Source organism: Pangasianodon hypophthalmus, chromosome 17 (assembly GCF_027358585.1).
Source record: "Pangasianodon hypophthalmus isolate fPanHyp1 chromosome 17, fPanHyp1.pri, whole genome shotgun sequence".
Taxonomy (NCBI): Eukaryota; Metazoa; Chordata; class Actinopteri; order Siluriformes; family Pangasiidae; genus Pangasianodon; species Pangasianodon hypophthalmus.
The window spans coordinates 18,067,279-18,085,273 of NC_069726.1; the positions used below are offsets into that span (position 1 = coordinate 18,067,279).

The following is a 17,995-nucleotide window of genomic DNA, read 5'->3' on the forward strand; positions in this document are numbered from 1 at the left end:
TAGCACTCGGATCTATCATTTATTAGCACAGCAATCAAATGCCACCCCTGCTTCAAAAGGCCAAGGCTTGCAGCAACATTAACAGCTTGGTGGAAATTTTATAAAACTATAAATTCACCACTCCAACTAACCGAACACACTCTCATATGGCACAACCCCGACTTCGCAAACACTGTGAAGATAACAAGCATCTCCACATGGGTAGAAAAAGGCATCACACACCTTAAACACATATGTCAAAATAACACCTTTACATCATTTTCATACCTAGCTGAGAAGCATGGATTTGAAAATAAAACAATTCTTTGAATTTCTACAACTCAGATACATTATATGCTCTAAAAGACAACACATTAGACCTCCCTCCATTAGTATCAGAACTTCTGAATATCTCACCACCAACTAAAGTTCTATCAAAAATATAAAAAATAATATTCAAATCCAACTCTACAATTACCATACCATGTAAAAAATGAGAAGATGACCTAGCAACAAATCTTACAGAACATGTCTTACATAGCTAATAACGCTAGTCTGCACCTGATGCAATACAAAATCCATAAAACTCACTACACGGGTCGAAGGATAAATAAAATGGGCTACAGGGAAACCGACATCTGCACGCAATGCACACAAAATACACAAGATGATTACATACATGCCATATGGGACTGCACACCAGTTAAGCACTTCTGGAAACAAATCACACCATCCCACTCTCCCCTTTACTCTGCTTACTCGGAGATACACCTGGGATCAGTTCTTCTTACAGCGCTAACCATCGCCTAGAAAACCGTACTAACAAACTGAAAATCAAAGAATAACATTAATATCACACACTGGAGAAACCTAATAATCGTCTACATAACAATGGAAAAACACTCTGCCTCAATTGAAAATAAATCTACCAAATTTAACTCTATTTGGACACCACTCGTCAGCTACAGACACCAGGGAATGACTTCACAATAGCTTACAATACAGTTCCTGCAGACAAACTATATCACCAAAGCCATACAACACAGCTCAAGCATAATACTCACAAAACACGCAGCTAATTTACACACGCAGACGCGCAACATTCACAGCAACCAAAGTTGGTGTTATACAAGTTAATTAACTCAACTGACATACCAACTACTGCTCTTTGCAACTACCCTCCATTAACCCCTTCACCCACCGTCCTCATAAATACCATATTCATGTCGTGTCTACTGTCTTGTCTTGTCTATTGTTTTGTCTCTTTGACTGTCCTATCTGTTATGTCCTACACCCACCATCCATCCATACTAACCCTTAAATATGAAGTAAACACATCTAAAAATATGAATATGAATTAAGTAAAATAAATAAAGTCCCAATGGTCCCCCAAAGTGGGGAAGATGGTCAAAGAAACATTTTAGGTTCTCTGAAGAACTTCTTTTCATGTGATGTTACCACTGAAAAAACTCTAGTTCCCTGTGGCAGCCTTCTGAAAGGGTTGTATTTTCCAGGAAACCAAAAAATGGTTTTTCTATGGCGTCACTCTAAATAACATTTTTCTAGTAACTTTACTTTTTAAGACAGTACCCCCTGAGGTTTCAATGCTTTAAGGTGCTACACTTAAAATAGACTTCTCCAAGGGTTCTTAACATAGTTATGGGTTATAAGCTTTCTTCAAAGGGGTTATACTTGGAACCTTTCCTGACAGGGTAGAGATCTACAGAGAACATTTGAAGGGTTCCCCAAAGATCTCTTTGGAGTTTTACATTTAGCCATTTTTCCTAAAGTGAAACTGTATAAAGTTTCCAGCATAAAGTCAAAATGAACTCTTAGTAAACTCAGCAGTGCCTTAGGGATGTTAAAAACCCATAATAAATAATAAAAAATGCTGCAGACTTAGAAAAAAAAAAAAAACATCGTTACATTAAAAAAAACATTACAGCTAAAACCATATAGGATTCTTTAGCTTGGAGTCTCTTCAGGGGAACCCTTACAGATGCTACGCACAACCCAACAACAGGGTTTTAGTAAGGTAAGTACCTTCAAACAACCCTAGAAGAACCATTTTTCCCCCCTAAAAGCCCTACTCCCTAAATGCTTCTCTTGTTTGATCATTGGTGATAAAGCTTAAAGGTTCTGTATAGAACCCAGAAACAGAAGGATTCTAAGTAGAAATAGTTTACTAGGGGTTAGAACCATTAACTAAAAAAAAAAAAAAAACTCTTGAGGATCAATAAGAGCCACAGCCTGAAGGGTTCTTCTGTTTGCTCATCTGGGATAAACCTTACGGTTTTAATGTAGAACCATGAAACAGAGGATTCCATATCAGAGGAGTCTAAACAGAACCATTTTAGTGTAGTATTAATCTGTAACTATCTAAAGAAACCTTTTTTTTCCCCTAAAATTGACAGGCCCTAAACATTAATGATTATATATAGAACATTTTATTAGGTGTCAGAACCATTAACTATGTAAAGAACATTTGTGGAACGCCTTCCCCCATCCCCCCCATCCCCCCCCCCCCTTTTTTTTTTAATTCCTCTGTTTGTCCATCTATGATCAAATTTAAAGGTCCTGTTTAGGACACTGCAACCAAAAAACCTTTCTTACTAAAGAGAGTTCCATTTTAGCAAGGTTAAAAACCCTTAAGCCTATTTTTAAGCTTTTTTTTAAAAGCGCATCCCAAATAACTTTACAGAAAAGCAAAGAACAAAAGAAACGTCTCCAGATTTATGGTCTACCATGGATCACAATATAAAATGTCCCAACAGACCTGATGCACTGATGTGCCAATAAAAGATTCTGTACATTCTCAGAATAGACACACTGATGAACATCAGCCATTTTTCTCCCGTTCTCCTCCCATTTTTTTCAGGCTCTGGTTGATTAATGGCAGCAGTCATCATTTGCTGACTGTCAAACTAATAAATGACATCCATTTACCAGGGAAGCATTTTTCACTACTGGAGGCCTAATCTAATAACCAAGGGGAAAAAAAAAGATCAAGTTTGGATTTTAGCACTCTGCAGTGATAACCCCATTTTTGAATGTGAACTTAGACTAACAAGCTGCTTCCAAAAAGGACAATAATTAATGGCAGAAGTAAACACAAACTCTATTTCAGGGTCCCTGCTCTCTAATTATATTCATAATTAACTATCTCAGCATGAATATTCATTAAGTGTGGTGATATAGAGAGTGTCTCATCGCTCTCGGGTCACTAATTAAGTTGCTCAAGTGCAGTAGCTGCAGTTCACAGGAGTCACCAAGCACAAATACACAATATCATGAGCGTCTACACAGAGAAAAATAGCATTATTTAGACCAATACACACACACACACCATCATTCTAATTAACTGAACTTTTACACTCCTGCACATATTGATGACCTTAATGATACTCATTCATCAGAATTACTTTGCACTGAACATTAAGAAAAGAGGAAGGCAATCGATACACAACATTACTGGCCTTACTAGGGCTGTGCACTAGAGATTTCTGACAGTCGTGTATGTGTGCATATATGTGTGCGTGTGTGTGTGTGTGTGTGTGTGTCTGTGTGCAGTGTGCATGTGCATGTGCATGCTGAAATCTCAGACAGATCAATTACACATTGGCTTTGCCATGCACACCACTGCATCTGTCATGCAGCTTTCAGTTCCATGTTACTTCCATGTCCAAGTCTGGATCATAAGCGTGTACATAAATAAAGCATTATACCCCATTTTGAATTGTTTCTTCATGTTTCACCACACAAAGTCTAGAAATCCAATATTCACGCATTCAAATATGAAATTGCACACTGTTGACTGGAGGCCTGTAGAAAATGATTCATTTAGCCATTTAGCTAACATTAACGACCCGGCCAGTCACCCACCCACGTTAATCGAAAAGCTATCTAACGTCAGCTGACATCACAAAGAATTCAACAACTGCACTCAATCAACTTTTTCTTGTCTTTTGTAATTAATAAATAAATAAATAATAATAAAAAAACCTTTGTAAAACCTCTTGCCGGTTTTAAAAAGCCTGTGATCCATATTAGCAGTAGAAACAAATCTTTAATCTATGCTTTTCCTCCTACAAGGTGTGCAGTATCTGCTGATAAACATCTGGGTCAGTAAAGATCGTTCACTCCAGAATTAATCTGAAATAATGAAAAACAAGCAAAGAAGAAATACAACAGATACAATGTTTTTTGTAATACTTATTATTCTAAACCCAAAAACTCCTTTGAACGTCTCCTTTTCATATAATTTCAAAACAAAAAAAAGAATGAACACGACATACGCTGACTGAAGAGAAGCCTGCAGATTTTTATTTGAAATATTTTTTTAATATTTAGCAAAGGTAGCTGTACTTAATGTGCTAGGCAGGGTCGTTTTGACTTCTATGACTAATCCCGATGTACTCCCTATAGGAAATCAATAACGTCCTATTAAAGTAATAGCCTCATGCAGGTCATAAAACAACAGGATTTAAGCCATTTATAATGCCAGGCTGTGTCAGAGGATGTGCGAGTGTGTGTGAGGAAGAGCGAGAGTTAATCTGCCTGCATGCACAAAGCAAACATCGCTAAAGCAAACATCATTTCCTTTGGTACTTCTGTGTTATAGTGTAATAAAAGTCTCAAGACATTTCAGTCTCTTATAGTGTAATGGAGTCTCCTGAGGCTTCTCTGTGTTCAGCTTGTGAGTCCTGCATTTCTAATTGGTTTCTCACACCTTAACAGGAAATGATTAAGCAGAGAAAATAAAGGAAGTCAGATTGCACCTGAGCCGATTCTCAGAGAGCGGTGGAACAGAAAAATCTTTCAGCACGGAGCTTCTTTTAGCAGAGAGCGGATCTACATTACACATTTGGAACTCCATCAGCGAAGGTGCATGCTAATGCAATCTGTGTTAATAGCCTTTCCGTTGCATGTAGTGTAATTTTTGTAATTGCTCTGCTTTTTAATAATTCACAGCGTAGACCCAACTTTGCCCTCATTACAGCTGAGGAGACACACTCCTCAAACATTAATTCTACATTATTTATATACTTGGCTGAGATCCTGATCATAATGAACATAATTTATTTTTCATCACACTCCAAAGGCTGTTCTATTCCGCAGAAAATAATGTCTGATAATCTGCTTGTCACCTTCACTTGAAGGCAAATGTTTGTGTTTTACTGCCGCTATAAAGCTTATACATGTGAAACTGATATTTACTCCTTTGCCTTCAAGGCTGGTTTTAATTTTCGGTTTGTGCACCTGAGGCATTGAATTTAAAAGTCACTGAAACACAGGGCTGGCTCTGGTATTTTAGCTAAGCCTTTCGGCTATTATTTTCGTAGATTAGCCGTGATGAGCCAACGACCCGAGACGCAGGAGATTGTGGGGAGTGTGAATGTATTCCTCCGTTTGAAAAAGGTGATAAAACTAATCTGAACTCGGCCGCACCTGCTGGTACCGTTTTGGAAAGTGTCATTGCTGGCTCGGTAATTGAATTATTTATCATTTAATCCAGCTGTTCTGTGCATTCACTGGCAGAGGAGGGAAAAAAAACGGACCTTTTGTAGCAAACAGAGAGCTCATGACAGGATCATAGAAGATTCCTGAAAAAGTGGTGGTATTTGGAGTGGTGAGGCTTTTTATATAAGGAATAAAACAAGACAAGGTGCGCTGTTATAGTGAAATAATCAACACAGAGGTGGTGTGATGGTGTGAAATGGATTATTTTCCAATTACAGCACATCCTAAAGTGTTTATTCTTCTTATACAACTGCAATTTCCCAATGAATACAGTTTGTATTTATTCATAAAGAACATGTCATATGTTTTAGCCATTTATAGTTGCATCTAATGTTGTGGAACATCTGTAAAACAAGTTAGTTCCGGCTACTGCTTGTTACGTTATACATATACATGTTATACATCCTGTTAAATATGTTATAGAAGCTATAAACAGTCATTCCTTCACCAGCCTCTCTTTTATCTCTCTTCTTACTGAGAAACCGCAAAACCCTCCATCTTCAAGTCCTTCTCATGTTCCAAAGTTACAGCTCTGTTACGAAGCACTGATGCTGGAGACTCCTTCCAAAAATGTTAAATAAACATCCTCTCATAGAAAACTTCACCATATCAATGATTACACTTTTTTTAAAAAAATCTGTTCACATGGAGGGTCGATGGTGTAAGGTGTTACTGTCAGAGATGCTGTCAGAGAAAATTAATCAACACCTTCTGTCATGAAAAGAGGCAGAGACGGATACAAATGCAGTACAATTTTTGTCCTTTAATGAGGTCAGCGCATACAAATCCAAATCGGCAGGCGGAATCAGAATCAATAAGCAAGCAAAGGTCAGGCGATCTACAAACAAGGCAAAGACTAGTAACAAGAATCAAGGAATCAGGCAGGGTCAAACCAGATAAACAGACTCCGGAGACAGGCATAGTAACGGCCGGTACAACAACAACAAAACTGAGCATATACTTCTCAACTTTCTGCTGAGTGAAACTCTCTTTTAAAGAGTCCTGTGTGTGTGTGTGTGTGTGATTGAGCACAGGTGTGCTCAGTTAGAAGTCCCATGACTGTGAACGGGGCAGAGTATCCCTGCGTCTCATTTTGCCTACTTATACTATGCGCTAAAAGTATATACTCTTTTCATGAAGAAAAAGTACATACTTTTGAGTGTGTAGCAGAAGAGTACACAAGTACTGGGACATACTAACATATCATGTAACGGTAGAGAATGTTGTTGCCTGGAAGAGAACAATGTCACTGTATACAAACTCCTCATTGCATTTCAACTTTTCTTCATTCATTATTCCTTATATAATTTTCCTTATATAATTCCCACACCACCCCATTGCTACTCTCCCTCCACTGGCTTCCTGTAGCTGCCCGCATCAGATTTAAAACACTGACGCTTGCCTACAAAGCCAAAAATGGACCAGCACCCACTTATCTCAAAGCACTTATCACACCTCGCATGGCACCATGCTCCCTCCGATCCTCAAGCACTGCTCGACTGGTCACGCCATCTCTCAGGGTACAAGGAAGGCATGCATCGAGACTCTTCTCTGTTCTGGCACCAAGGTGGTGGAATGAACTTCCCCTAGATGTCCGAACAGCTGAGTCACTGGCAGTCTTCAAACGACGGCTAAAGACTTACCTCTTCATAAAGTACTTAAGTTAACACTTACAAAAAAAAAAAGGATTGTCTGAGCGCTTGTGTATTACCTCCCCAACAGAGTTTTGGACTGAAGGTATTCATCGTTTGTGACCTGAGCCAATATCAGAATGTATTTTTGATAGACTTCAAAGCACTATTGTAAGTCGCTCTGGATAAGGGCGTCTGCCAAATGCCATAAATGTAAATGTAAATTTATACTATATAATTTATAACTTTGCCACATTTCATTTGCACCTCTCTAAAATCCGTCCTTGAATTCAGCGAAGCAAATGGTCACAAAACTCCTCCTCCCTCGTGCAAGGAGTTGTGGGCGATATTAGCTGAAAAAGTGTCCACAGTTCCACACTTTGAAAATCTACCGGAAATAGACGACCATCCGAGTACCTCTGGGATACTCATTTCAATATACTATGATTTGGAACACACTAAATCTAATCTCGGATACTATTTAGGACAGATAGTAGGTGAATTGAGATGCAGCATATGTGTGTTCTGGGGAGTGTAGTCTGGGGTGACCATGTTGGTAGGCTGTGGTGTGTGCTGGGAACTGGAGTATGCAGACTGAGTCGACACCTTCTGACCAATCAGATTGCAGCATTAAACAGCGCTGTATTTCATCGTACTGGATTTGCACACTTGATTTGTATTCAAAAGCCAAAAAGCGACGTACATTAGAAAGCTGGACCTGCCTGCTGCCGTTCATGTTGTTTCCAGTGAGGTGGCTTTTTTTTTTTTTTTTGCAAAGACCTGACTCTGCTGTCAGACCACAGAGATTTACACAGAAGTGCCTCAGCGCTTTGGTAGGATTAATTAAAAAGACAAGCAATGGAAGTAAGCCACAGTCTTAAAGAGCACATCAGTGGTGCAGTGGTAGCTGAAAAAATCAGCACTTCAGATGCAGTGCTGAATGTGTAAGAACAGAAATGAGGAGGGAAATGAGACCCTGTTCAGAGCTGGTATTAACATCCATCTGGGGTGATCCCATCACAAGTAGACAGCATTAAGTATAGCTGGGATCGCTCAAACCATGTGCAAATGTGATCAGCAATGCTTACGGTCACCTGTTTCGTTTGAACGCCAATGTGTTCTGATACATAACTAACAAACAGAGTAAAAACATGTGAAAGTACTGTTACTTAAAAAAAATTCTTAAAAAATAAAATTAATTAACAGTAAAAGCTGCCATTAGGTATGTAAATAGCAATTTCGGAGGGAACGATTCCAAATAATATAGATAAAAGTTTACATAGAATGTTTAGTATTTGAATTAATTAATGTTAATTATTTATTAATTAACTCTGTTCAAGAAGAGAAACCTTTAGCAGTAGCATTTGCATAAAACACAGGAAGTTAAACTGTAAAAAAAAAAAAAAAAAATCACAAAAAGAAGGAAATAACAGGAGGCAATATCTTTGTTATAATAAACGGTTTCAGTAATCCATCATATTTAGCTTGTCCTCAAATACATTTTATTTTATTTGATTTATTCTATTTTATTTTAAGCTCCTCAAACACACAGTTAATCCAAGTCAAATTCTTCTTTGAAGTCACTATGCCACTAGTCTCTGTGTCTACACTGAGTATAATATGGTAGTGTCCTGTGAAGTGCACAGTATACCCAACTTTATTTTGGGATTCAGCCACAGACAAAATAGATCCTAGCAGGAAGGAAACAGCTGAAAATAACATAATGTACATTTCTGCCTTAACAAATATAGCGCATTACTACCTGTCTCGCCTGAGAAGACTGAGGAACTGCCATGTCAACATTATTCTGCAAGTGATCACTGAAAATGGCAAGTGTGAACAGCTCTTCACCTCGTACAGGACCTAAAATGTGGTCAGATTCAGTTCAGATACAGTTATACAGTACACTCTAGTAACTCATACAGAGAACTTGCTTTACATCTTTACATCTTTCTCCAGGCACTGAAGAATCACAGGAAAGTAACAGTCACCAAAAACTGTTAAGACACATTTAAACTTAACCTCAACTTGTGACATTTATCCTAACAACGCTTAGAGGTTATTCAGAGTAGCACCATCATCAAAATCCTCCCTGACATTTACTTCCTGATACTATTGATGCTGTTAAGCATTAGACTGCTGCATGCTCAGCTAAGAAACTAGCAACAAACTTGGCCCCTTCCCTAAGGCCAGTATGGATGTGTGTGTGTGTCTGTGTGTATGTAAGTGTGTCTGTGTGGGCTGCATGTCTTTTGAAGTTAAACCTCCCCAGATCAACAGACCTTCTTCACGCTTTCATCAAGCCGATCATCTGAACTCTTGCATCTACCAGGCACATGCTGGAGTGTGGAAAAAAAAAAAAAGCAAAGCGTCCACCACTCAGACTTCCAATCAAGCCAAGACCAATAGGCGCGTGTTATTCCGTAATAAAACCGGCTCATCCCGGAGAATTTGCTATTGTATTTTGTTCTGCTTTACTTCTTTTCATCTACCCAAAGTACTTACATGTGGGATCTGCAAAAGCCAGAATTCAACATTTTATGCTTCATTCCTCCTATACTGCTATTACAACTTGTTGGATTCTTCTGAATCTTTTGTGCTTAATATTTTACACAAGATTAAGCAGCCAATCAGAACACAGCTGTTCATCTGGTGTGGCTCAATTCGATAACGCACGATGAGCAAGTTACGTAATGTGTAAAGCTGAGCTACTCTTTTTCAGTCAACTTCTACTGCTGAAACTTTCAGATGGTTGGAATTAATGCATATGTTCAGCTTTTTAGGAAAGGAGCTGGTTGCTGAAGTGTTTTTAACTTCCTTAAATGTGATTGAGTTGAGCTAGCAGTTTCTTATTACTCCCTGAAGCACTGCCAGTATGGCATAGAGCAGGGATCTTCCAAAAGAGACCGACCCAAGTACTTACAAAAATACTGTACAAGAGCAACTCAAGGCGCAGTATGAGGAAAAAAAAAAAAACTGACTGTATTTCAGTGACTGAAGTTTTCTATACATGAACCAGCTCTGCTTCTGTAGCAGATCCTCTGTTATGGACAATCACATGCATTTATGTATATTATTTAGCTGAAGGAAGCTCATTGGACCGGAGACTAGCTACAAGGCAAAAAACATTATGTCAGGAAAAGAGAGCTTTTCTCAAATCTTTCATTTTATTTAATCTATCTGGGCTTATTAGCAAATTGAAGACATGGCTTGTTTAAAAAAATTCAATGACAAAAACAGAACATTTAAAAATGAACAGAGAGAAATGCAGCACATTAAAAATAGATATCAAATCGTAGAGGATCATAGATGTAGAATCATCTGTTTAGAGTACGCATAAGTTTGAAGTACCACTTCAAACTGTCTTATTTACTGCCATAAACTAATCATTAATGGTTAAGCATTAAAAGGTAAAAGTTGTCATCATCCAGTCATGTTAGTTGATTATCCCAACCTTTGTGAGCAAAGAAAGTTTTGTAACTGTACTTTCACGAATTTTAGTTGAATACTCCTGATGCAATGTTTGATACAATGTCATGTCTAATCTAAATAACTGCTATCTAACTTATCTCCATTCATTTACAATGCTCAAAACTCTAATATTACATTATGTTATAGATGCTGCCTCTGTTGTATCTGGTGTGTCATTGGATTCCTGCCATCATCATCATCATCATCACCATCATCATCTATTCAACAATAACAATACTATTATGCCACTGTGGAAAAAGCTTACGCCTAGAGAAGTGAACCACAAAAATGTAAATTACTTATCGATCTCTTGCTCTTTCAGTGTGACATCTATCTTAAAAATGGGGATGAGTTTGACAATAACAATATTCATTTGGATTACCAGTTCATTTGAATGTACAGATGCACCGCCTGGCTGCCTTTACAGAAATAAGGCTCCCCCTCTTTCCCTCTGTTTCACCCCTTTCCCTCTGTCTCTCACTCTTCATGAGAACTTTCACGCAGGACAGATGGGATGGGGAAAATGCTGGATTAGAGAGGAAATCCTGGAGGAGCTGGCTTGTAAATTAAAGCCAAATATCACATCTCCTTTTCCCTAAGGATTAGACAAAGCAGCAGAACCCCATAAACGTGCAGCTGAAAATGGCACCAGTGTCATATCTCTATATTTCTCTTCCTCTTCCTATGTTTCCCCAATCCCAGTAGGTGAAAAACTCCCAAAAAAAAAAAAAAAAAAAAAGACCAGCAGAGGGAAAGGAGTTTCCATCGCTCCACATTCAGGGTGAAATTTACAGCCGTCATTGGAAAGGTTGCCAAATCCATCAAACGCACTACATTTTATTCGCCTCCACTGAGCGATTAAATCATCTGTCTGCTGACACAGCGCTGCATATGATTTTATACCATCACTATAAAAGGCACTTTTGCAAGAAACAGGCAAGATATAGGAGCTGTGTGCTATTTTGTCTTTACAGATCCACCGATTTAAGTACTAGAGGCACCATTTCATTTGGTTGTCTTAAATAATTATCCAGTGCCCGAGGGCAAAGCAAACACTCAGAATGAAAGCCATAAAAACAAACTAGAGAAGGACTAATAAGAACAAAATCTGGCCCCGTCTCATAGGATGACTTTCATTTGCTTTTATCTTTTCCTAGTGCATTTTTTTCCATCCAGAAATGATATAATTAGTGTCTGCTACATTGGCTGACCCATTCTCCAGAATCCCAGTGGATCTGAACAGTAAACAAAATATCAATCACGTTCAACAAAGCTATCCGTGTGGCGAGCCTGGCCTTAATTAAATACACACAAAAACGTATCTCTTTAAGAAATACTACACAAACCATATCTGGTACAAAAATGGTCCATTATGGTTTTTAAAGAACTCACCCACAGGGCAATTTGTACATATATTTGTTGTTTTGTGTGTATTTTAGAGATTAGGATAAAGGAACACCACTTTTGGTTTTGCTGTCATAGCCAATAAGTTGGAGAGTAGGTCAGAAGATCGTTCATGCTTTTTGAGATGAACCTTCGGGAATGCATCACAGTGGAAAAACATACAGTTTTGCTTAGAAGTAGGAAGAAATGGTTTTCAAAAATATTAGGCTGAAGAGATCTCTAAATTTTTACATCAGTGGGTCATTAGTGGAATGATTACAGAAGACATCTGGCTCATAATTGTAGACCACAGATGGATCACATAATTATAAAGGTTAATTATATCATTGCTTCATTTTTATATTTGGACTTTGAGAAGAAACAAACTAGTTAAAAAGTACTCTACATTATTATTTTTCCTCGTAAAGCAGCAACAGAAATAACATTTTCATTGTTTGCGACATTTACAAGCAAAGCACTGGTGACCTCAGCGTGTGTCCCTTCTTGACAAACTCTGCAGAGGAACCAAACACCAACACACACTCTCACTGACAACAACATAAGCAGCTTCCTCAGGCCCTAACCACAGCGCCGAGTCACACCAGCTACCTCATCTGGGTGGATAACAGCTTTCTCTCCAGGGTACAAGCATTCTTAATGGCTTTTTCTTTTTTCATGGCACAATAAAGACGAGCCACGAGATGCAAAAGCAAACAGGAAGCTGTTTGTCTTTGTGTCTCGAGACGGGAAATTTACAACAGTAAACTTGCATTTTTCCCCCCCTGTTTATGGTCCTTCTGGAATGGTTTCCCCCGAAGTCCAGGCCACTGTGTGTTATTCCAAGGTTGGTTTGACAGCACAGCTTAGTAACTAAATGGCAATTCAGCCTGGAAATCTAATTTCTCTCCCAATCAGTGCCTTAAAGCTAAGCTGAATGGTAGAATTAGAGAATTTCTAGATGCTCAATTGCAGCAGGCAGCACATTGCGGTTCAAAAGATATCTGTGCTGTGTAACTTGCAGGAATGGTTGTCACTGAAAGTTTGACTATTGAAAAGCAAAGAGTTCTAAGGGAACTGTCGCTGGCACAAGAAGCAAATAAAGCAAAAGAAAGGAGGGAAATACTGTATATATAGTGCAGGACACCACAGCAACTATTCTACACCTTCTAGATCAGGGGTCATCAGTTGGAGGTCAAAAATCTCATTTATCAAAAGTAGTACTAGTCAAAAGTGGTAACATGCAGCGCCAGTCCAAAACAAAACATAAATATTTCAAATTAATGAGCCTTATTTATAGCCATGAACTAATCACTAATGGTTAAGCTTTAAAACATAACTGTTGTCACTATTCAGTCATGTTATTTGCTTATCTGGCCCTTTGTAAGCAAAGAGCTTCTATGTAGATGGACCTTTTTAGTTGAATACCCTAGTTCTAAAGCTTTTTCTCAAGGTTTATTATGCTAAAAGTTCTACAAATATGCCATAGTCTTTAAAAAGTAACATCAGCAATAACAAAAATCATCACTGTCCATGATTGAGTTAGTCTTAGAGATGGTAATTACAGGAGCAAAAAATCTGGGTTATGTATTTCAAGCCTCTAAACTGGAGCATGATTTAAAGAGATGGAATGGAAAACTTGGGAAACATGGGAATTCTGCAGGCCAGATCAAGCTTGTTTGTTCCCTCCACACCCTGGGATGATTTTCAGTGACAGGCCTAGTAGTTAACACACATACACAGGAGCCTATCCCTCTTTATATAAATGATACCAATGCAATTGAATTTAAAATTTTCACCTCTAGCACTCTAGTATGAATAGCTGTACCAGATCTATGGTACATGGTGCATGAATCTGAGCTAGTATGTACCAATAAAAATAGATAAAGAGCAATAAAGTGATTCTTTTATATGCCATGGCCGATATTGAACCTATTAATCTCATGTTTTCAGTGATATTACATTCGGGCATTTTCAAAGGCCTGTGAAGACATACACAGCTGAGAAAGCACATTCCTCACTACGAAATCATAAGCAAGCTTGTCTCATTTTGGTTTTCCAATTTCATTAATTTAATTAGTAAATTTAATTGCTGTCAGAGAGTATTATGGGTAGCATTTAGTCACCATTATTGATTACAGTGCTTGGCACCATGTGGCCATCCATGCTAATTTGCTCCCACTTGTTCAAGATTGAAAAAAAAATTCCCTTGAACAAAACTCACTCCCCGAACCACCTGTGTTCATGATGTTTGCAAGTCTTAAGGCTTAACTGACCTGGGGTTACATGGTCTTTTAGGCCAAATGAGATAGCAGTCCATTAAACTGTGTACACATTCCAAGAAGGATCACTTATGTGTTTGCAGTTTGGGATGGAGATGGCTGTTGCTTGTCTTTCAGGATGGATGAAAAGGGCTGCAGGATCCTCCTGCCTGATCCTCTGGCCTGCCAATGACCCCGTTCAGCACAGCGGCATTTTTAACAGCAACATCTGGACAGGGCTTAATGTCCAAGATGACACCACACCCCATAACCACTTAGAGAAGACCCAAACACAGCCCATGAATCAAGTAGGGAAGGCTGGGGAGGGTGGACAGAGGAAGGGATGATGATGTTTATGATTATTATTACAAGATTTTTCATAAATGATGGGGTTTGAAACAAGTTCGCATCCTTGACAGTGCAAGATGGTAGAAGCCGTAAGCAATGACGGGCTTGTTTAAGGGAAAAAGAGTTTCAGTAAACAGTGCATGGGTTCAAGCTATCAGGAAGGAGTGGGGGACACAGACAGAGTGAACAATAAGAGAAGGAACAGAAAGAGCAGAGAAAATTATAAATGAAAAAGGATTCAGAGACATGAGGAAGTGAAGGAGGGAAAAAGAACTGAAGACGAATGACTATACTCACGTCCGATGCGAAGTATGATCTGGTCACGCCGTTGGCCATCGGGATTCTGGAAACAGCTGTACAGGCCATTGCTACTCATGTCCACCTCCATGAGGATAAGTCGTGGCCCTTCCTCCCGCCGCTTGGCCTTCACATCTGTCCCATTCACCTTCCACGTGACTGAGGCATCATTGTCCAGAGAGCCACACTGCATCGTTACATTGCTGCCGATCCTCGCGTACTGGATCCTGCCTCCTGGGTGAGAAAGCAGAGTATAATAAATAATAAGTATGTCATGCATCCGTCAAATGTCAACAGGTCAAATATATCAAGTCAGACAAAATATCTGACCATTTGCAGCTTTAGTATTCTGCGTTAAACTGTACGAGTGAAAAATACACTTTTCCCTTGTGTGACAACTGTGAATACGGAATATAAAGTTCTCATATTTCTCGATATCTCATAATCCATTTGAATACCTCATTTGTTTCAGAGTCAGGAACTCAATAGAATATTCATTATTGCACTCTGTTTACTTCCAAATAGGAAGGCATGGCTGTTTTCCCTAAAGTCTAAGAATCACATTTCCCCGCAGCTTTGAGAAGCAGTCTTGAACAACATAAGTGCTGGACATTTGCCCATGTCACAAATATACTAAGTAAATAAATAAATAAATAAATAAATATGCACTTTGAGACTAATTCTACATTTACATTCTGCATTTAAAATAAATCATACCCAGCATTATGGATAAAAAAGACAGTAGCTAGATGAAAAAATAATTTCTGGCCTGACCCCACAATTTAGACCGTGTAGCATAGTCATATAATCTTATCCTCTGGACGAACTGCAGTTATGAATTTTACACACGCTGTGATAACACAACTTAAAAATGAACAGGATGAAAAATAAAAGTGCTGCTTTAAACCCAGCACTTCTATATGGATTTGGATAAGCAGCTCCAGAATTATTGGTATCATTTAAAACAATTGTGAAAAATCTGGTAATATAAAATAAACTATGCATAAAATATCAAGCTTTCTGCTTAAATAATTTGAAAGAAAAAAAAATACTATACTTATATTCTGTCTGAAAAAACAGCTTCATAAGAACTTCATAAAATTGATAATAAAATATTGTTGACAACCTTAAAGAATATCTACGATGAATTGTGGTCTGGAAAACGATTGACTGCATCATGAAATTTAGCTCAATACTTGGCTGCCTTTGTCAGAAGGTTAAGACCTGACCATAGATAGATCTTTCGGCAAGACAATAATCGTAAACATCAACTCATGCACAAACATAAAAATATAAAGAAGTTTGAAATGTTCTGCATGGAGGAGTAGAACAAAATCCCTCTGCAAGTGTCTCCAGCTTTGTTAGCCAAAAAGCTCAGTGCTGTTATTCTCTGTATGGGAGGCTCTAGGAAATATTAAATAGTAAAGGTGCCGATAATTTTGAAACCAGTGTTTTGCAGGAAAAAAATATGCAACAGTTGTCATGGTTTCCCCTCACTGATTTGTGTCTACTTTAGTTTTGGTTTATGTTTTGGTCCTGTCTCTGCCTGGATCTTGTGATAGATTCATTTTTTTCCTGATTGTGTGCACCTGTTCCTTGTTTCCCCTTAACCAGTTCATGTATTTATACCCTCTGTGTTTCCTTGTTTTTTTGCAACATCTTATCATGCATTTGTCCCTTTAACTGTTGCATGTTCTCTCTTGTTTCTGCTTTTATTTTCTGTTGTTCTTCCTGTTACTGCCTCTGGTCTGTTCTTTTGTTTTTGATAATTAATAACACCATGTTAACCCCTTATGTCTGGCTGTGTTTTGATTGCTATTGTCTATGTTTTTCATTTTAGGATTCCCCTTAATAAACTAAGCACATACTTGCATCCTGCTTCAGCTATCATACCATTACAATAATTGGGAAAGCATTTTTATGTTTAAAAAATGGTTTTATGTTTATTATGTCGAAAGGAAACTTTACAGTGTGCCCATATGAAGTTAATTGTTGTCATGGTAGCACTGAATGGCACAGAACTACTCATCACCCCCAGCACACCACATAACCAAGCCACAGGTCTCACTAATCGCTCTCATCTGTCTTGTTATGCCTTGTTAGCACCACTATTTAAGTCTCATTGTCAAGCTTTTGTTGTCGTTGTCATGTGTGCCATATTATTGCTTATAGTCTGTATGGTTGTTGCCCCATATCCATAGTATCCATGTTGATGGTTTTTGTGTTCACCTTTTTGTTTGTACTTTCCACAATAAATTACTTGCACTTGCATCCACCTCCACCAGCGATACCTGACAATTGTACAACACATCCATATACTGACTGTGGAAAGATGCTAATTATCAGACTTTATCTTACTGTACTTTTGAATACTGAAAGTGCAACTGAATGTTTGAAGAAATCCACACATTAAGAACAGTATCCCTAATGAAACTACCAAGACTGGTTTGAGGTATTTCATTTTTTTTTTTTTTTTTAAACTCTTCCTGGTGTTATATTGGTGTGTGTTCACAGTGCCTGCATCAAGTTGGTTCTACAGTGTTTGGGGTATAAAGAGCAACCATTATTCTATGTCTATGGTTCCCCAGACCTCTATCTGTATCTATCTGCCATATAGTTAGCTCTCTAAGTCCCCAAAGTTTAAATTACAGCTCAATTTTTTTTGTGTGTAAATACTGTCAAGGATATTTTCTTTCTTTCTTTCTTTCTTTCTTTCTTAAAGGCACAGCCTCAATAGTTGAGACTGAACACCTTATAAAGTCTACAGTTGAATCTTTAGAGCATGTTCACCACTGAACACACTTCATGTGTTTCATCTGTTGAAAAAAATCCACTTATATGTAACAGCAGCTCTAATCTAACACATGACTGAATTGCTCTTTGTTACACATATAACGTTCCAGATATGCACCACAGATGGTGATTCTCATACAAAATCACCCAGTGGATAAAAGATGATCTCTCAAGCCAATTTAAAGGTGTCGATTTCATGTGTATGCCCTCAAAACTGAGTTCTCAAGAAGATAGCTGAGTAAAACAAGCCAGTGAATAGCTTCTCTCAAAAACACGCTCGGCATTGGAGTCATTGCTTTGCCCTCTGGCCTGTTC

The 17,995-nt window shown here is 38.2% G+C and overlaps 1 protein-coding gene across 3 annotated transcripts in view; it reads right to left on the reverse strand.

The window, feature by feature from the left end:
- Positions 1-17,995, reverse strand: part of cntfr (ciliary neurotrophic factor receptor) — a 198,018-nt gene that overhangs the window by 63,327 nt on the left and 116,696 nt on the right. For all 3 annotated transcript variants that reach the window (XM_026942863.3, XM_034312931.2, XM_034312930.2), the window contains exon 3: positions 14,888-15,121. In XM_026942863.3, coding sequence (XP_026798664.1) covers positions 14,888-15,121 — 234 coding nt within the window. The remainder of the gene's footprint in view (positions 1-14,887; positions 15,122-17,995) is intronic.